General features: G+C 42.5%; 1 protein-coding gene across 1 annotated transcript; it reads right to left on the reverse strand.

Annotated features, from left to right (window-relative positions):
- Nucleotides 1-1,674: 1,674 nt before the first annotated feature.
- LOC139626499 (uncharacterized) lies at nt 1,675-19,587 on the reverse strand. The gene is made up of 5 exons (XM_071486828.1): nt 17,915-19,587; nt 12,937-13,115; nt 11,365-11,509; nt 9,840-10,145; nt 1,675-3,260 (listed from the first exon to the last, which is right to left on the reverse strand). The coding sequence occupies exons 1-5, from the start codon at nt 19,499-19,501 to the stop codon at nt 3,111-3,113; spliced, it is 2,367 nt and encodes a 788-aa protein (XP_071342929.1). The 5' UTR covers nt 19,502-19,587; the 3' UTR covers nt 1,675-3,110.
- Between the last annotated feature and the right edge of the window lie 2,399 nt (nt 19,588-21,986).

A 21,986-nucleotide genomic window follows, 5' to 3' on the forward strand; every position in this document is an offset into this window, starting at 1 on the left:
CCTAGTGTTTGTGCTTGTTTTAACAACGAGAGAAGCTGATGGTGGTTGGTCAGCCTGACTGTCCAATGGACCAAAATGCGTCACTGTTGAATGTGCCATGAAATGTTGTACACACACTGGTCCCCCCGGGCTAAGGATTTAGCCAATGATGAGTTTTCATGTAGCATCATTACCAGGTGAAAAGTGAATAAAACATTGGGCTTTCTGCACAGTCAAGGTCGCAGTAAAAAGAGTGAAGTTTCAGGCTCTGTCAGCAGAGGCTGGAACCTCAGTCGTCCTGGAGACCCAACTGCAGCCACAGCTTTGCGTTTCGTGCTAATTTGCAAGTCAGCGAATGTTAGCATGCTAATCAACTAAGCTCATGAATATGGTGAACATTATTCCTGCTAGCATTTTAACATGATGAGGACAGCTAATAACCAAAAGCTGAATTATTTTAACAGCAGCCTCGGTGTGGTTCATATAACCACATAAGGCTCATGATTTAACACCTTTGTAAGGTCATCACAGTTCACAAGATCATGATTTCATGACTGTGATGGCTGTGTGAGAGAAGGTTATCAGAAAGTGTTTTCTTCCAGTTTTTTTTAGTTATCCTCAGAGGAGACCAGCTATGATTTGAGACCTGTCAACACAGACATCCAGACTGACTAACACACTGACAGGCTGCGCTCCGCCTGCTCCAACAATCCACTCAGCTGCTACTGTATTGAAGTAGAGAGGAGGAGGCTGGTGGAGGGGGGAGCCAATAAGAAGTCTCGACAAAGACACACCTGTTGATGAGAGAGCAGGTGCAGGCAGGAAGTATCCAACTCAGCCAGTACAGAAGAATAACTGCTAATGGCTAACGTAGTGCCTGTGGTTGTGGTACAAAGGGAATGCTCTGCTGTTTATGTGTTGAAGGTAATGTTTTGTCCACTGCAGGTGACTGTGAACTTGTTACCTTGAAGATGCTTGAAGATGCACAACAACAGTGAGAAACAAAACCCACAGGGACCCAAAGTTTGGTCTCACCACAGTGTCATAATGGTCTGAAAGTGTTTATACACTTCCCATAATAACACAAACAGTGTTTTTCATACACATACATTTGAATAATATTTCAAGAGGGTAAAATCTTAATTTATTGAAGAGCTATGTATAGCACATTGATTGGCTGGCCACTGCGATTGGTGGGCTAGAAGACAGTGAAAAACTCCCTCCAACTTTTTCCTGTCCCCTTCGTGTGCCTGGCCTGGGCTCACTGGCCGTCATCACTCAACCCTCACAGACCTGACCCGAGTTGCTGAGCTGCACATGCTGTTTAGTAATTTGTAACGATTAACATATGTGCAGTGGAGCACTGTATATATGGTATTTCCTAATAATTAATTTAAGAAGTCATTTATTCTGACTCAAAACCACATACATACTCCCTGCAGCTGGAAGTACTCACAAGAGCACCAAATATGGAATCATCCACCACTGAAAGTAGTTCCCAACAAATGCACTATTTCTTCCTGTTTGTTTAAAAAAACAGCTGTTTCAGGAAATCACTAATCTTCTTCAAAAAGTAAAACTACATATTTGTGAGGTGTGTTTAAACATTTACATCTTCAGTAGTGATTGGAGCGGAGAGCCACAACAGAGCAGGGAGGTCAGAGAGCATTGAGAGACGGACTGAACAAAACTTGCTCATGAGCTCCTGTTTATTCATCCTGAAATTATCTTACAGTAATTATACAAAACAAAGAAAAGATGATGTAGAAATAAACAATGCTGACTGGGGTTGCTACTCCATGACTCTAACCTCCAATTGGTCCTATAAAACATGTTTGTAAAATATTGCAGTTTACATTCTTCTTCTGCCTTTATTTATCAAACAGAATGAGGAGAGAAAATGTGTGTCCACAATAAAGAAAATGCATGCCAAATATTTAATTATGTAGTGGTACTTATTCACAAGAGAGCTCAGTGTTTGTGCTCGAATGTTTCAATTTACCAAATGCAAATATTTCACACTTGCTCCACGTAAAAGTAACCGATGGTCTCTGTAGATATTACAAATGGTACATGCAAAGGAGACTCACCCCTCATGATTTATACACCACAGCTTATTCACAGCTGGATTTAATATATACAGTTCATTACAACCAGGACTTTTGACTTGAAAAAGATTGTTTTCAGTCCAGTTTGTAGACCTCACTTATGTCTGAAATGTAAACAGTATTTTGTGCTGTTGATGAGCAGTCTGACCTTGTCAATATGGACATTAGAGCAGATACTGAGCAGTCAGAGCAGTTGTCTGTGAACACTGATGTGGATCCATATCAGCTCAAATGTGTATGTTGAAATCTAAACTCAAACTCAAAATATGTCATTTATCACTGTCTTTTAAAATAAACCATAGTCAGCAGAACAGTAATGTCACACTGCTCCCTTCGCTTCTGACAGACAAGTCATAATTCACATGAACGCTGGAGGTCATTGTCCATGAAAATTACACATATGCTACATGTGTTTTTGGCATCAAACACACATGATCAGTTTTCTTGACAGTTTAGGTAAAAAAAAATCTGTTGACACTGGTTGGGTAATATGAAAATATATGAAGCATTAAGCAACAGAAATTTGTCAATTGTTAGAGATTTTGTACGCATGACTATTGTTTATACTGTGGTGGCTCTAGCTTTAATAGTTCTGAGGGTTTGGGCCAATGTTGGCCCTGCTGGGAGTCACTGAGCAGGACTGTTTTACTGGATGTTCACATCAATATCATGAAGCACCTTGATTTATTAGTGGATTTTACTTGTTTTTTGACTGACTGCTGCATAATTTCACTTTAACACATAGTATCTGTACTGTAATGAATAATGTGTCTGTTTTTATTCAGACGTATAAAAGATTGTATCCACACTGTTCAGCCCTAAAGACTAACCACTATTTCATGTCATCAGAACGAGGACACTTCCTATGATCCCCTGCAGTCTCTGCTCTGATGAATCTATTATTACTGCAATGATTCTCCTGTCACAGAAGATACACCAACATCTTGTGTAAGAGATTCAGTGTTCATGTCTGCTCACTTTGTTGACGCTGAAGTGAAGCTGTTGATATGTGTTTGACAGAGATCAGTCTATGACTTCCTGTTTGATCCATGTGAGGGTTGGGGGGTGTTTGCCCTCCCTCCATAGAATGTATTCACTGAACTGAGAAGAGTCCACTCCACCGCCACAGGAAGCTGTGATCCAGAAGCCTCTGTGCTGTAACCGCTCCAACACCTGCAGTCACACAAACCAAACACACCAGAGTGAGATTTGACAAGGAGCCCTTGAGCTAAATATTTAGAGACTTTCTCCAGCAGAGTGTTGACGTGGGAGGAGATGGAGCATGTTCAACATTCATGATCAGTTTGAAGTCAGTCTGTGGAGGTTTTTAAAAATGTGCTCTTTGGTGTCAGTGGTAGATACTGAGGCCTGTGAACAGGCTGAAAGCAACACATTGGCTGTTTCAACAGGAGCTCTCATATTTCCACAAACAAAACACTTGAACCATCAATGTGACTTTAAATAAGTTATAGTCTCATAAAAATGGCTGACAAATATTTCTGACAGTTCTGGGTTCCTGCAGTGTTTCATAGTGAAGAACGTCAGAGGAAATTCATTCAGTCTGTCATTAATCAGAGCAGCAAGTCACAGAGTTCAGAAAACAGAAACCTTCATAGTTTTCACATTGGGAAAAGAGAAATGGCTCAGATACAGGAGCATAGGAAACTTAACTACGATGGCCCTGAGGGTCAAAACACAACATTTCACAAAGCAACAGCCTTTCAGATTAAAGAAATGGAGGGACAACACTTTCAGTTTGCGAATGGACCAAACCAAAATCAACAGTTTGCATATGACGTCATGCCACTGCAGATGGACAGGAAGTGAATTTCTGTGTAGGAGGCACTAACACAAGCTGTCAAAAGAAAGAACAAAGACTTTTTATGGAGCAGCAGCATCATCAGGATCGAGCTTCCAGGGCTTTAGGTGACAGTCAGCAGGAATCACAGTAGCCTTTCTTTGAATCAGGCAGGCCAGGTTATAAAAACATTCTGATTAACAGCTGATTTGTTGTAGGTAGGTGAAATGATATATAATGAATGAGGAAAACAGTAATGACATTCCCCAAAACGTGAACATATTTCAAGCTTCATTTTTCATTAGGAAGGAATTAAACTCTGTGTTTGGATGCTAAAGTTGTTATGATTTTCAAAATGTGAATAATGTAATTCCTGAACACCCCACCCCCTGCTTTAACTCCTCAGTGTTGCACAGTAAATTTTCAGTGATGTGCATAGAGGTGGGGGAAAAATTGATTCAGCATAGTATTTGTCAAAGCTGTTGCGGCTCTGCAGCTGTTGCGATATTTTGCGAGACAATATTGTATCGATTCACGGAAGCCATGTATCGATCTTTTATTATATAAATTGCAAATATAAATTTTAGTTTTTAGTACCAGAAAAATGAAATCAATTGCTTTTTCAGTCCACTAGATGGTGATGTTGAGATTTTTTCTGGTGAGTTCAGCAGAGGTGATGGTCAGCATGCTGGAGAAGTTGGTAAAATAAATATGGAGGCATTGCAGAAAGAAAAGCGCTGTGTGTGTTTAAATGAAATATATGGACTTATTTTGGATTTCTTTTACAAAGAAGTGACAAAGGAGATAGAAATGCTACATGAGATTTACAGGGACTGTAGAATGAAAGTTAAATACTATGGAAGTACTATGAATTTGAGGGCTCACCTCACAAGCCACCACCCAGAGATACCGTTAAATCAGCTCCACCGAAAACCAACCAACACTGTACACACTTTTGTTACACTGGTACCCAGGTATGTGACTCCATTGCGATGTTTATTCATGGACACAACTGTGCCTAAGGTCTGCTGGGAAGTGAAGCTTAGCGATGAGGAAAGTTTAAGTACTGCAGAAAGTGCTGTATTCCTTATGACACGGGGTCGACACGGGCAGTGGATTCATGTGTGACTGCTAACTGCTGCATAAATTTCCTTTGCACAAGATGCATTGTTCAAAATACTCCTAACAGTACTGTAGTCCAAGTCCACAAACATTTGCATTCAGTTAAATTACACTAGATTGTAATACAAAGAGTACAGTTTGATTGAAGTAAGATAAACAGGATGAGAACTTAATCTACTTAGATGAAAACAGACAGGGTTTTCTGTTGGTGACATAATTTGCAGTTGGAAAAAGGTAATAAATCACAATATACCCTCATATATGTTATTGCAAAGCCAATATCATATCATCAGAATCAGAATCAGAATCAGAATCAGTTTTATTGCCAAGTATGTTTTCACATACAAGGAATTTTTTCTGGTGATTGGTGCAATTGATCAGCAACAGTGGGGCTCTCTAGCCTTGTTGATGAGGCTAATAGCAGATGGGAAGAAGCTATTTTTGTGGCGAGAGGTTTTGGTCCTGAAGGACCGCAGCCTCCTGCCAGAGGGGAGTGTCTCAAAGAGTTTGTGTCCAGGGTGGGAGGAGTCAGCTACAATCTTCCCTGCACGCCTCAGAGCCCTTGAGGCGTACAGGTCCTGGAGGGACGGAAGATTGCAGCCAATCACCTTCTCAGCAGAGTGGATGATACGCTGCAGTCTGTTATTGTCCCTCTCCGTGGCAGCAGCGTACCAGATGGTGATGGAGGAGGTGAGGATGGACTCGATGATGGAGGTGTAGAAGTTCACCATCATAGTCCTTGGCAGGTTGAACTTCTTCAATTGCCTCAGGAAATACATCCTCTGCTGAGCTTTTTTGATGAGGGAGCTGATGTTTAGCTCCCATTTGAGATCCTGTGTGATGGTGGTTCCCAAGAAGCGAAAATGCTCCACGGTAGCCACGGGGGAGTCACACAGGGTGATGGGGGTGGGTGGGGCTGGGCTCTTCCTGAAGTCCACTATCATTTCCACTGTCTTCAGAGCGTTTAGCTCTAGGTTGTTCTGCCTGCACCAGGTCACCAGACGCTCAGTCTCCCACCTGTAGGCAGACTCATCGCCATCAGAGATGAGTCCAATGAGAGTGGTGTCGTCTGCAAACTTCAGGAGCTTGACAGACTGATGGCTGGAGGTGCAGGTGTTGGTGTACAGGGAGAAGAGCAGAGGAGAAAGAACGCAGCCTTGTGGGGATCCAGTGCTGATGGTCTGGGAGTCAGACACGTGCTTTCCTAGCTTCACGTGCTGCCTCCTGTCAGACAGGAAGTCGGTGATCCACCTGCAGGTGGAGTCAGGCACGCTCAGCTGGGAGAGCTTGTCCTGCAGCAGAGCCGGGATGATGGTGTTGAAGGCAGAGCTGAAGTCCACAAACAGGATCCTGGCATAGGTCCCTGAGGAGTCCAGGTGCTGGAGGATGAAGTGGAGAGCCATGTTGACGGCGTCGTCTACAGACCTGTTGGCTCTGTAGGCGAACTGCAGGGGGTCCAGGAGTGGGTCAGTGATGGATTTGAGGTGGGACAGGACAAGACGCTCAAATGATTTCATGACCACAGAGGTCAGGGCAATGGGTCTATAGTCATTTAGTCCTGTGGGCCTTGGTTTTTTGGGGACAGGGATGATGGTGGAGGATTTGAAGCAGGCTGGCACGTGGCAGGTCTCCAGTGAGGTGTTGAAGATGTCTGTGAACACTGGAGACAACTGATCAGCACAGTGCTTCAGGGATGATGGAGAGACAGAGTCAGGACCGGCTGCTTTGCGGGGGTTCTGCTTCTTAAAAAGCCTGTTGACATCTCTCTCCAGGATAGAGAGAGATGTTCCTTTGGTAGGGGAGGAGGGGGGTTCTGATGTGGCTCTGATGTGGAGGTTAGTGTCAGGCTTGTCCCACTGTCTTTCAAAGCGGCAGTAGAACTCATTCAGATCGTTGGCCAGACGGAAGTCATTAATGGAGTGGGGGGGTTTAGGTTTGTAGTTAGTGATCTGTCTGAGCCCTTTCCAGACAGAAGCAGAGTCATTGGCTGAGAACTGGAGCTGAAGTTTCTCAGAGTACAGTCGTTTAGCTTCTCTCACCGCTTTGCTAAACCTGTACTTGGACTCTTTAAACTTGTCCCTGTCCCCACTCCTGAAATCATAACTTAACTATTGTGATAATATCGTATCATGGGGCCTCTGGTGATTCCCACTTCATGAATCTTGTTCCTGCACCTGCAGATGTTAATGTCACAGGTAGAGGGTAGGCTGGCCCCAGTGATCCTGTCTGCAGCAGTGCATAATAAAACAGATGGTTTTGGTTGTGTCGTGTGATGTGCATGAGAAAGAAGAATACCCAGTAATTGATTAATTGAACTTCTGTGATGTACCTGGTACCCTGAAGCTCTTATGTGTGTATATTTAAATGTGCTGCTAATAATAGCTGAGCTCAAGGACCCGGGGCCCAGGTTCAGTCTTCCTTTTCTCTGGGTAAAATCCATCTCACACACAGAAACTACTTCAGAAGTAGTCCATTTGTTTCTCTCTCCCTCCCCCTCCTACTGAAGTGAGCATGGTGACATTATCTCAGTTTGCCCTCCGGAGTCCTCTGTCTCTCTGTCTCACTTGAGATTTCCTCTGAGACAAACTGATGAAATGTGTCTCCACACAAAAAAGTTATTGTTAAACGGTCAACATGTTCAGTATATTTGGCCAGCTACCTTAATATTTTACACAAAAAACATTTTCCCATCAAGCATTTCATGGATGGTGAAAGGGAGGTGTTGAAAACAAACAATGTTGTCATAGTATCTTATAAATCATGATATTGAAGTATGTTCCTGGGATTGTTGTTTACTGATCTCAAAAATATATGTTTTGACACAACTCAACACCCTTTAGACAAATGTAGATTAATATTTTACAGAAAAAGATTTATTGGATTGTATTTAAAGAGAGAAGTTATCATGTTTTAATAGATATGTGTAGAAACAAACTTTGTTTGGAGTGGACAGCCGGTGGCCATTATTGATACTGCATCTTAAAGGCCCAGTGTGGACAATTTAGTACCATCTAGTGGTGAGGATGCAACTGACTACCCCTCTCCTCGCCCCTCCCGTTTCAAGTGTGCAGGAGAACCAAGCATCAACCCCCAGGGCTGAAAAATGAAGCCAACACTTTAGTTCTAAAAGCCGCAGTTCCTCTAATGACAACTAGAGTCTGGCTCCAACAGTGAGTCAGTCCTCATAGACTCCCATGTGAAAATGTCAAACTTTACAGCAGAAATAAACATCATCAGAATTTGCAGCCTGGTACAAAAAACTGTCCAGCCTCTTTTCACTGTCACTGACTGACTGACTGTCTGACTGTGTTTCTACCTTTTTGTCTCATGTAAAACACTTTCTCTGTCTTGCTGTTGAAAGGCACTACTAATAAACCTCCAAACTCTTGAGTTTTATATTTTAATTTTATGATGTTATGACTATTAAATGCACAGTATGTAACTTCTGTTGCTAGGGGTCTCTCAATCAAAACAATAACAAAAGATGGTGTTGGGTGACGTCATGAAATAGCGTGGGATCATGGGAGTTGTTTTTTTCACCACCATTGTTGTAAGGCTCTCCTGGTTTGGATTCCTTCAGTGTTAGTGGTTCAGGAGGTTTTTACCTACAGCTGAATTATCTACAGAGGTCTCCTCCTCTCCACAATAAACAGACCTATTATAACCATTAAAGGCGCTGAAACAGTTTCACATTTAAAGTCAGTGTTTGGCTGACGCTGTATGGTGGACACAGGACATCAGTGAAGGGTTGGGAGCTAATCTAATTAACTAACTGATAATTTATGAATTTATGAACTTATGAATGAACTTATGAATTACCCACAGAGAAGTCTTCCTTATCATAACAAACAGACCAGGGGATTAAATCTAATAGAGAGCTGATCCAACAGCTGAGTGGTTAGGATGCACACCACATTGATGCTAATTCACTTTACAGGCAAGTCCCAGCTGGGACTCTTCAATACATCTCTCTCTCATCTCTCATCTTTACTGGCAGCCAATCAGCCGAGGTGTCGCCCCTTCCATAACTAATGGCCTAGGGGGTTAAAAGAAACATTGAATAAAGCACCTTCACTAGAGAAATCAGTGATTCGCCAACTATCTTGTGGTGGTTGCATGGACATCCATGAGTGGATGGGACCTGAGATGCCATTTGCCTGGCTGTTTTCTCTGATAACGTAAATCCAGACGTACAGAAATCCTTCATCTGGTTAAAATAGATCTTAAAATTTGTCTTAAGACAGGATAAAAGTCCATTTTGAGCTTCTGGCAGGCAACCACAATGCTTTTTTTGGAACTACAATGCTGATGCATGTGTATGAGGGACATGACATCATTGGCAGGCAACCAAATGAAACAGACTGTTACCGTGATTAAAATCACTATTGCTCTGGTTTGAGAATTGATGGAAACATTTGGGATGATGTAAGAACACAACTCAACAACATACTGTATGTATAACATAGGTGTCACAGCCCTAGTTATTTTTATACATTTTAATCGGGAGAAGTTACATATTGTAACTTATCCCAATAATGTTTCTAATTTTCTCCTGTAGTGCAGAGATCCTCTTGGCTTTTAGATGTTTCCTTAACACAAACCCTGGTCCCTAGCATAGCCTAATGACTCGCAAATGTTATTCCATCTTGTTTTGTCTGCACTGTGACTTGAGCCTATGTTTTTTTGTATGTCACTGAGGGGCTAACATCTAAAGATGTAAGATCTAAATAACAAAAATGTGGAGGTGATGCTAAGAAAACAGGTCAGTCTTGTCTGTTTCCAGGTTAATTGTGGTCTTGAGTTTAAAGCTGAATCCTGCGTGTGTGTTGTACCTGCACAGAGTTGAGGTGGCAGTAGCCATTGAGTGGGAAGCGAATGATGTGTGTGGAGTCCTGGTTGCAGCTGGTTTTCAGGGAGCTGGACATGATGTCTCTGACCTCAGGGAAAACCTCCTCAATAATGTCCCGGTGGGCGCTCACACTGATCCTCTCCCCGAGCTCCGGAGCCACATGAACAATGACACACTCACATTCCTGATACACACTCCCACATTGCTGCTCAGTCCTCCAGCGCTCCAGCTCAGCCTGCAGAGGAGCCAGCTGGAAGAACCTGGCCTCTTCATATAGCAGGGCGTATTCCTGCAAACACACACACACACACGCACACCATATATATCCTGGTGGTTCCAAACTTCTTCCATTTACGGATGATGGAGGCCACTGTGCTCATTGGGACCTTCAATGCTGCAGGAATTTTTCTGTACCCTTCCCCAGATCTGTGCCTCGATACAATCCTGTCTCGGAGGTCTACAGACAATTCTTTGGACTTCATGGCTTGGTTTGTGCTCTGACATGCACTGTCAACTATGGGACCTTATATAGACAGGTGTGTGCCTTCCCAAATCATGTCCAATCAACTGAATTTATCACAGGTGGACTCCAATCAAGTTGTAGAAACATCTGAAGGATAATCAGTGGAAACAGGATGCATATGAGCTCAATTTTGAGTGTCATGGCAAAGGCTGTGAATACTTATGTATATGTGATTTTTTTGTTTTTTATTTTTAATATAATTGCAAAAATTACAAGCAAACTTTTTTCACTTTGTCATTATGGGATATTGTGTGTAGAATTTTGAAGTAAAAAATGAATTTAATCAATTTTGGAATAAGGCTGTAACATGACAAAATGTGGAAAAAGTGAAGCACTGTGAATACTTTACGGATACCTTAGTGCCTCTTAGTGGAAGTAAGAGTTGCTGAAACCAACAAAATAGCCTGCAGTCATTTTCATTTTTTCTACAAGCAAAGAGGTGGTTTTCAGTGTCTGTGAATTACTAGAACTTGTAGACAACCATTTCCTTAGTGCAACTATTCAGCTATTCAGTTTCTGTAAATACTGTTAATGTTGACATGAAGTCAGGCTGAGTGCAGTCAGGCTGTTAACTGGAAACATGTTGGCATAGCTTTGTGCACATCATGGAATAATGCAACAACCACTGTATGTATGATGTTATAAAATTACACAGTAACATTTTATATATGTCACAAATCATATTTCATACAAATAATGTATATATAATTACTTTGATCTTGGTGGCAATTAAAAAAGAAAGATGACATTTTGATAAGAGGTTCAAATACTGCAAAATAAAAGTGCATTTTAAATGTGCAAAGGATTTTTAAATTGAAAGCACTATTAATTAAAAAAGTGAAAACATATATATTAATATATTAATTACGTAAACTAAGTAACTTTGTTACTTAAAAGTTAACAAGGCACTGATGTGGGACTGCTCAGACATGTTGCCCTGATAAACTGTGACAGTACCCAATCAAATCTCTGGAGAGACACTCACTTTGAAGTCATCAGGGACGAGGAGTTTTGATGTCCTGAGAAAGTTCAGTATGTAGCGGAACATGTGGCCGTCTCGATCGATGAAGTAGTGCTGCTTCAGACTGTCCAGCACTATGGGTTCTGTTCCATCAAACAGACGACCGATCCTACCAGAAACAACAAAGACAACAACACAAAGGATCCTTATCAAACACCAGACAGCTGTTGTGAAGTCTGTCATGTCTGCTGGACACAGATGTCACAGCTCCATGTTCAGACTTTGTTGGCAGATGTAAAAATCATAATTTTTCAATCTTATTTTGAAGGGAGAGTTCAGGCTATTTACCCATGTCAAATAACCTGAACTACTACTTTAATGTATCAGTTGTAGTTAAACATTATTTTTTTTTTTACAGCTATTACTTCCCATGACCCACTGCTGTATTCTGGCAGTCATGTTAGAGTGGTTGGAGTATCTCTATGACCATGTCCTCGCTTAGAAGTAAAAACTGTTAAACCCAATGCACAGAACAGTAATATTGGCTTCAAAAAGCAGGCTCAATTTTCTATTTCAATACACACTATATATATGTTGAAAGAGTCAATCGAGCCAAAAAAGCCCTATTATTATCTAAAATGTACTTGTTGGACTGACTGCGCATAAGCCTCATATTGGCTTAAGATGATATTTACAATGCACAGTTACACAGAACTGTGGTTTATGGATTTTTCCCTCTATCTCTATCATTGCACTTGGGTGGTGGTGCTTCACTGCCAGTATAGAGTCCAGGCTGGTGGGTTAAGCCACTATAGTGTATGCTTTACCAGGTGAGCTATCAGGGGCACCGCGGTGCTGACTTTATCTGAAGAAGGAAGCCATGCATGCATTTCCTCATGGCACACAGAGCTTGTCCGTCTACTGCTCATTAATAAACTTCTCCAATCCACTTGTAGACTATAACTAGTTTAGTTTTACACAGCCCTTTGAGGACAGTTTATAGGTGAAATGACATGAACAAAAATACAGGACAAATTGCATTTTATTTTCAATATCCTGTATTATACAGGAATGGTGGCAACCCTGATGTTCAGTGTTGTATGTGTGGTTCACTATGAGACTGCATCCTTTAATTTTTTATTATACCCATAGTAAAGTGATTCATGTATTTTAATTTGTTTTAAGGTTGGTAATGACTTCAATTTCAAGTTTGCTGTTAACCCAATTAATTCAGATAAATTGACTGTAATATATTGAGGGATTTTCATTCAGCCTTTGCATGGCTCATAAGTAACATAACTAAATAACATAAAAGTAATTATACCTTAATTCATATGTTAAAACATTTTCACTTAATGTGAAAATTCAGGGATCAATTGTGAGTTGTGGAGAAAGTCCAGTGTAATATATTAATTATACCTACAGAGACAAATCCTGGAATTTTCACCTTGACTGAAGAATAAATTTCCTTTTGCAATGCAAATTAAGGGATACATGTAATGTTATTTTGTGAATTTTAAAAAGCACTTAAAACATTAAAATCTTAAGGTTGCAAAAAGTTGGGATTGTTTTTTACAGTGCATGTTTGTCTCTCACCGTGACTCGGGGTACTTGGTGAGGGTGGCGAGGCTACTGGTGTACATGTGACCTCCTACATCGATGTGGACAGGTGCGTTGGTTTTGGTAAGCTGGGCTGGTGTGGGGATGCCGGTAGAGACCAAAGGAGACACAGAGACCAGCTGCTGACTCGACATGCTGTTGCTGCCAGGGCTGTCCTGGGATACAAAGCACGCACACACACAGCAGTGTCATTACCAATATATAGGTATAGTAGTGTTAGTGGCACTAGTGTGGTTTTCAGATCTCCACTGGTCAGACTTTTAAATACGATAATTTTTTCAAGGTCCTAGGTTCATACCTGGAGTCACAGCTGGTCTGTTAATGTGCACAACCTGAGTACACTAAACACTAAAGAGCTCAGAGACCAGGGTACATCACATGTTCATGCAGAAAACCATGATTCAGTTTCTTTGTGAAAGTCAACATGGACATTTTGTCAAAGCATGGCTACAGCCATTCTTCAACCTTAACCAAGTGGTTATTAACATAACCATGCCACACAACCCTAACAAAGGACATAGTGTCTTTTAATTTGGAGGATTTGTTGTCTCTCTGTGTGGGAGGGTCCTCACCTCTGATCTCCTCAATCTCAGAATAGACCTCTATCTTTTATCTGCACAGTGAATAGTATAATGTTAAAAGTGTCACTCATGGAGACAAACCCACAGAAAATTATAGCAGCTCTGCAGTTCTATTTAGCTCTTAGAAACTTTTAGCATATTTCAGATAATTGTTTTACTGTTTTGGTTCAATGTCACACCTGTTCTCTGATGAAGTCAGCAAACAACAGACAGACATAGTCAGAGAGCAGCTGCTGAACATAGCAGAGCATTAAGAGCATCTGGATATTCTCAGGACTACCATCTTCTTAGCTTTGAAAGAAGATATGAATACTGGACTTATGTTTATCAGGTGTCCAGAGGCACAACTCCAAATGAATACTGATGCTTTATGTTTACTGGATGTGTGAAGAGACAACTGTTAGCAGCTTTTAGTACAACACTCGGAAACACCCCATAGGGATTAATACAGAAGTTCATACAGAGGTTTGTTTTTCTCAGGGACTACTCTTCAGACAAGTGTCTCCAAAGCTCGTGTCTGCAATGAGCCAATCACATGTTTTGACCTGTGACATCCTTTGAACTTTTTGACCTACTAGGTAAAGTTTTAGAGAAGCACTGATGGTTTGGAAACACAGCTGCAGCCTCAGGACTGACAGACAGCACCACAGGCCTGACAGGAAGCTACTTAATACAAGGGCGGCCTGTCAGGCACTCAGATATGACTGCTATTCCAGACTGCCTGGCAGACTACTTAACAATGCCAGCTACCCTGCAAGAATAAAAGCATTAAGCTCAGAAAGAAGCAGTTGGTGGCCTGGTGGGATGCCAGTGCCTGACAGGCTGGAAACAAAGGTCTCCTGGGCTCTTACTCAGCTCTTTTGGTTCTGTTTAATTCTAATTTTGAGGTCTGAACTCAAGTGGTGAGTTGTGGAAGAACTGTGTTTCATAAATTGGTATTTAAGCGGGGGGGGGGGGGGGGGGGGCTGTGTCCAGAGAAGGCTGTTGTTTGTTTGTGCCCATGACCTCATTTTCAGAGCACTTCTCTTAAGCTCTCATTGTTGCTAGGTTACAAACTTCTTCTTTGTGAACATCAAGGGGTCTATAATAGTCCAATGAGTAGTCTGAATCATTTTTGCTATTTTAACAGTGGCAAAAACAGTTGCTGCATCCTGAAGGGTTGCGCAAGTGTATTTCCTATTCAAACAACGTGCCCGCTGGACAGGAAAGTGACAACTGCGTCAGTCTGAAACTAGCAAAGCAATTCTCAACCTGGGTGCTGATGAACCTTTGAAGAGTCTGAGTGCATGAGATAAACCGTCCACAAAAGCAGCTGGGAGAGTGCTACTGCCCATGTCAAGGCTTATTTCAGTCTGAATAGGATTCAGTTTGAGATTGTTTGGAGAAGACTCATCCCAATGCAGACCAATTATAGGGAGCTGAATGGCTCTGCAATTGCCTATAGTTGGTTGAAGAGTTGTGTCAACACAATCACTGTGGCTAAAATCACATTAAGTTCCATTCAGTTTTTCAGTTTAATTTCAATTTGCTTGTGACATTCAATGACACGTGACACAGAGCAATTGTAGCATCAACAAACATGACTGTAGTAGTTCTCAGTGCATACAGTTGTCTGTGGTGAAGCTCTAGATATTGGTAACCTCAGTGTCAGTTATGAAGGATCACTGTGAAGGTCTTTACTGAATTTGTCCACCTCTTCTATGAAACACTTTGTCCGGTATGGATAATGGTAGTTCCCACAGCACATGAATGCTTCACAGCATCAGTCAGGGCCATAACCAGGATTTTCCATAGACAGGGGTGGTGAGTCTCCTCAAAAACCTTCCACCAGAAACCAAGGAAGAGGTTTCTTAATTTTTTTTCAATATAACCACCACTTCACAACATACCAGATCAGCATGAGGAGCCTCTAACACAGTGGAGGATGATGGAGGGAGGAAGGTGCAGCCAGACTGAGAAAATCAAGGCCAGACTTTTGGCTTCATACTGTTAGTAATACTGACTCAGAGATAAATCGAAGACAGTGTATCTGATTATATTAGTCTTTTTTTCTATTTTGTTGGCTTTTTGTTGTCAAACATTGTTTATTTAAGTCGTATCAAAACAATTTGAATACTACAATATTTGTACAACCACACAGTCCACACCAACTGCATGAATGCTAAAAAACAACAAAATAAGTGGATGAATTGTAGAGCTGTATAGTATAAGCTGTATACAGTACACGCTCACATCACAGAGAGAGACACACTGAGACACAAACACATGTACATATAGATATATCTGCCACTTCTACATACTTTGTGTGTGTGTTTGATGACAGGAGACCAAGCACTCTTTACCCTGCAGCCATTATCATAATGCACGGTGGGTAAACCCATCAGCAGGTATAGTTACCAATGGCAACAGAGAGACAGTCCCAGTGAGAAATCACTGCAGATTCTTACTCAGCTATTTCTGTATTTTTATGATTATTGTGTCAGGGGGTTGTTTTGTCTGCAGGTTTTCCTCCAAGGCAAAGACTCTGCTCTTGTGTTCATACACATTCACATTATTTAGTAGAGTCATTTAGATTAGAGTGATTTCAGAAATAATCACTGCGATGGAACAAAAATATTCTAAATGAGCAACATTTTGTTTTTCAGAGGTGCGGAGCTGAACCTGGGCTCTGCAGCTCACAGTTTAAAGTGTTTTCACCTTTTAACCAATTCATTTCAGCTCACATACTTCACTGCTGACCAATGTTCACAGACTAATTAAAAGGCGTGCTTCTTTATTCCAGGCCTTGTCACAAAAGTTATAATATGTAACTTTGAGACCTAAACCTATGTTATTTATGTTAGTGAGTTGTGTTCTTACTCATCCCAAATGTTTCCAGAAATTCTCAAACCAGAGAAATCTGTGATTTTAATCATGGTAATGGTCCATTTCATTTGGTCGCTTGTCAATGATGTCACATCCCCTATGCACATCATGGTTCCTCTGAATGTTTTTCAATAAAGATTTTTTTTTAAGCGTTGTGGTTGGTCACAATTGACTTTTTTCCTGCTTTAACCCACATTTTAAGGTTCTCTTTTTAGCTCCCACCGCAATATAGCTTCAGCCAAACACTGACTTTAAAGGTGAAACTGCTTTCAGTGCTCTTAACGGTTATAATCACCTGGCACCTGTTTATTTTGGAGAGAAGGAGACCTCTGTAGGACTTCTCTGTAAATAATTCAGCTCCAGGTAAAAATCTCCTGAACCACTGACACTGGTGAAATCAACAACTCCCATGATCCCACGCTATTTCATGATGTCACCCTACGCCATCTTTTGTTACTGTTTTGACTGAGAGACCACAGAAGCAGAGGTTACAGAGTGTGCGTTTAATGCCACCTCGTGTGATATATAATCCAGAATGTAAAGTGAAGGATGTAACCTGGGCTCAAGGTCATAGACCTGGTATGGTCCCTTAAACATGGAGTAATCTAATATTGTAGCGTAACTTTTTCATTGTAAAGGAAACCCTGAGGTCCAGAGGTGAAACTGGTACACTTACCTATGATCATTGGCAGTGAGTGGAAATAACTAAATACACTACTCACAACAGATTTGAGGTCACTGCACTTCACTGGGGCATTTTCACCTTGTGCTTCCTCATATTTCTACTTTTTGCTTAATTGCATTTCCAATGGCGGATTTAGATATGGGCGGCATCTTCTTGGGGGGTCACGCTAGTAAATAAAAAAAGAAGTTACTTTTCCGATCTGTATTCTATGCTCATTTGCACATCACGTCAATGATATCATGACACCGTGTGAATCGGAACAGACGCTCTTTCTGGTTTGTGCAAGCCTTTGAGGTTGAGAAGGTCTACTTTCTCTCTATCAGAAGTTGTGGGAGATGTAGAGGGGGGCGGGAAGTAGTTTTACCACAGGTATTAACCATGCAGATTTTCTATGACGGGCAGGCTTTAGATGACTATTGTGCAATTTAAAATATGTCAGTCTTGTTTGCATTGTGTAATAATGTAATAATCAGGTTATCTTAAGTGTGTTAATCTATTTGTGGAATGAAGGATTTGTGCAATTTAGTAGTTTGATTCACTTTTTTTATTTGTAGATACATACTTTATTTTGGTATTTATTTAGCATTTCATTATTATTATTATTATTATTATTATTAATAATAATAATAATGTAACCATTGTTCATCCCGGTAATTTTACTTAATAAACGAATAAATAAACACAAATCAAGATCAGTGATATTTTCTAATCATCGGTGCGGGTGGTGTAAAGGTGAAACATCCATCACTTCCCACACTGTGAACGGACTCCACGCCACAGTGTGTCCTCACACACAGACTACTGATTGCGGGCTCTGTTTTACCTGTGTACCCGGGGGTGGGACGGGCTGTGGCTGAGAGCCCGCTGCTCTCGCAGGCGCCGACTCGCTGTCGTTCCGCTCCACGGGCGACTCCGCGCCTGTCCCGGGGCGCACACACAGCTTCTTGGCGAAAGGAGTCCCTGGCTCCTCCACGGCGCTGACTCTCCTCACTGTTGTTGTTAATTGTGTGTTTGTTGTTGTTGTTGTCCGCTGCGGCTTCAGATCCGCAGAGTCTGTGACCCGGCGCAGGTACGGGATCACAAGTTGGAGGTGGGATTGCGCGTGACCGTTGGCCGTTTCCGAGGCAACATAAAGCGTCGTAGGCCTGGAGCTCGCGGCGCCCACGATGCTATTTAGCGTTGCTATGGAGACAGCGCCGATGCAGTGGTTAGTATAGGTCTTGGAGAGCTTGGCAGCGCGCGACAACATCTGCATCCTTGTGCCCAGCAGGTTCTTACCGATGGCTTTGTTCTCGTACCACGTCACGTCGTTCGCGCAGCAGTGGTCCCGGGGCCGCTGGAAGAACGCCCTGCAAAGCGGGTTCCGTTTGGACACGTACCGGACGAAGCTGGCGTACGGACACTGCTCCGTGCCCGTCTCGTACATCCGCGGCAAGGTGTCCTCTTCCGAGTCTGGACGCTTCCTAGTCCAGGCGGCGGAGCGGGATTTGTGGTATGGTCCGAGAGCTTTAAAATAGACAAACTTTCTTCCGTCTTCATCCACTGCCAGGCCGAACGAGTCCTCCTCCAGCTCCCGCTGGTTCTCCCGGCCCCTGGTGCAAAAATACATACAGGTCTCGAACCAGACTTTGTTGAGAAGCCCAAATGGCGTGTCGGTGTGAAACACAGAAGACTCGTACAGTTTCCGCAGGTCCGACCGCGTGATGGCTTGTTTCTGCACCACGGGACCGGCGCCTTGCTCCTCCAGCCTTCGTATGACCGCGGCCAGGGTCAGGTTGGCACTGCGCAACTCGGGATCCTTGGTGAGGTCCAAGGTGCGGCAGTAGGGAGGCTCGTTCAGGTACCGGTTTAGTGAGCTCCGGATGCTGATGAGGGACGACTTGCTATACAACTGTCCACTTTTGGAGCGCGCCTCCGCGTAAAAGGAGCGCAGCACCGCGCAGAGCGCCTCCTTGTCCAGAGTTTCAAAGTCTGGACTTTGAGCTTTCTCACTGAGGTACTCCCTGAAGATCCTCACCGCGTACCGGGTGGCCAGGCGGGTGTTCTCGCTCAGCCTATTCCGCTCTGACCGCTGAAGATCTCCCTCCAGGTGAGACTCCAGCCCAGTAGGGATGCTGCTGCTGAAGGGGTCCGCCTCCTCCTCCTCCTCCTCCTCCTCTCTTCGGTCCATAGTCCCCATAACGACCGCTTGTGGTTTCACGGCAGAACCGCTGGATTCCAGCACTGTGCTCCCCGACTCCCACTCCAGCTCCACATCATCTCTGTCGGACTCCTCATCCTCCTCCTCCCCGGTGATTTGGACCTCCTGGATCTCATCTTCATCTTCCTCCTCGTCATCCTCATCCCTGCTCTTCTCGGGGCAGCTCATCTGCTCCTGCTCTGTGTCTCCGCTGGCAGGCATTCTCGCCATATTGCGGTCTGCGAAGCGGTCCTCCGGCAGCGCGCATGCGCTATATTGGACCGCAGCGCTGAAAGCCTTTTGTGTTTAAGTGACCTTCAGCCGTACACGCGCTTTTTTAAGGTACAGAGAGCGAGCGCAGCGGGAGGGTAAATTTGGAAGCGCGCTCCTTGTCAAAGGCTGCAGTATTGGACTGCATATGGGACCAGCAGCAGAAACAGTGATGTGGTGGATAAGAGGACTGCAGAACTGTGACCTCCAGGATCAATATGAATCAAAAAACGCCAAATTATTTTCACTTTTACATCACACTGATAAATAATATGCTGAATATGTGTAATCATTGTGAAAAATCCAGTAACAGCAGCCTTTGCATTTGATCTTTTTTGCTTGTTATAATAATAATGTAAAAATGAACTAATAAATAAAGTGGAGACAGACATTTCTGAAGTTTAACATTCCACTGTCTTCCTATAAAAAATGACCCTAAAGGTCATGTGTGCAAGCCATAGACTGTTTATAAAGATGGATGTAGCCTCCGTTAGGTCATCCACAGATTTCTGAAGAACAGTGTAAAGCTCAGAGTGGGCTGCTCTGCTGTTGCCATTGTGGCAGTGCTGGGCTCTGCCTAACTCCTGGCTAATACAAAAATGGACAAGTGACCCAATTTTGCTGTAAAGTTGGACATTTTAACATGGGAGTCTATGGGGACTGACTCACTATTGGAGACAGACTCCAGTGGTCATTAGAGGAACTGCAGCTTTTGACTCTTCACTGTTGATTTCATTTTTCAGCCCCAGAGGTTGATGCTTGGTGTAAGCAGCTTGTTACAACCCACAGCAGCGCTTTATTGCTAAGTGACATCTAGCTGTCATGTGAGACAACATCAATCCTTTCAACAAATGACAGTGGTCATAGTAATTATGACAGGAGCACAAATTTTACATAGTGAGAAGGTCAACTAAAGACTGAACTTTAACACAGGAGACAGCTGTTTTTAACCATATGACCATCATTCCAACCAAGTTGTTTTTTGCCTAAACCTAACTAAACATTTACCACAGCACTGTCACATCATAGAAGAGTAACTAGATTCTGATGTGCAGTTACATTAGCAGCTTCTTAATATAGTATCCCATCATGTGCTATGACTGCTCCCAAATAAGAGCTTGGATCCTCCCCTGGGCAAACGTGACCTTGATATACAGTATGCACCCTGTGTGCTGCTCTCATTGCTGTTCGGAGTACATCAAGTTATCATCTCACATTAAACCATTGTGTCTGCTGCTACTGACAGTTTCAGCGGGGATGATCATCATATAATCATTACACTGTGGTTCACAGACAGCCAAAACAAAAGGAAAGAGATGGTAAACAATTATAAATGAGGCTGAACAAAGTTAAATCAGAAGAGAAGAAGTCTGTTCTTTACACCCTCCACACCAACAACTGTATCACCACATACTTCAAACAGTATGACAACACTACTATTGCACTGCAAAATCAGGGCTAACTCTATTACAACTTACCAACACTCCTTTTCTCACTTCACAAATGGTGCATTGATATATACCTCCACATATACACACCTGCCACCTTTACCTAATTTTCATCTACTGCAAGACAGCTGAACACCTTCAAATATCTGTGACTTATTTTAAACAATAAACTCAGGTTTAACCATCACTGTTATCCATAAACCATCCCAGAAAAGACTCCACTGCCACCATTTGTTGTTGCTTTACATGCTGTTGCACAGCTACGGTTATCTATCTCCAGCAAAAACTGATTCCCCAGAATCACACACCCTGCCTCCAAAATCACTGGCCTCCCACCAAGTCTCTCAGACATGAATGACATGAATGTCATCCAAGCCTAGTTCTAGTCCTAGTTCTTAATAGCAGATTACACTGATCACCCCTTCAACACATCACATTACTGCCATCTGGTCGCAGCTACAAGACCTTAAAAAGGAGAAGAGACCACGGTCCTCTCTGCAACAGCAACCCTGACTGCATCATTGAAACTGTTATACAAACAGTTATACAAACAGTTTCAACAGCAGATTTCAGGTAAACACTCAGAGAAACTAAACCCTGTAAGGCTGGATTGTGGGTCTAGCTGGGTGGGGCTTGGAATGTGGCTGAGAGCGGTGACTGCTCTGTTGTGACATCACAAACTTCCAGAAGTCCTGACGGCTTGTCCTAAGGCTCAGTGTCTGCATTTCTCTGTGGACTGAGGCTTTGATACTTTCACAGTATTAATATAGAGCCTAGACCTGCTTTATAATCAAAAACACATGGACATCTACAGCATCTCACAAAAGTGCGTACACCCCTTACATTTTTGTAAATATTCTATTATATATTTTCATGGGACAACACTGAAGATATGATACTTTGATACAATGTAAAGTAGTCAGTGTACAGCTTGTATAACAGTGTAAATTTGCTGTCTCCTCAAAATAACTCAACACATAGCCATTAATGTCTAAACC

Source organism: Trachinotus anak, unplaced genomic scaffold (assembly GCF_046630095.1).
Source record: "Trachinotus anak isolate AG129_WGS33_773 ecotype Australia unplaced genomic scaffold, CSIRO_AGI_Tana_v1 ptg000010l, whole genome shotgun sequence".
NCBI classification, from domain to species: domain Eukaryota; kingdom Metazoa; phylum Chordata; class Actinopteri; order Carangiformes; family Carangidae; genus Trachinotus; species Trachinotus anak.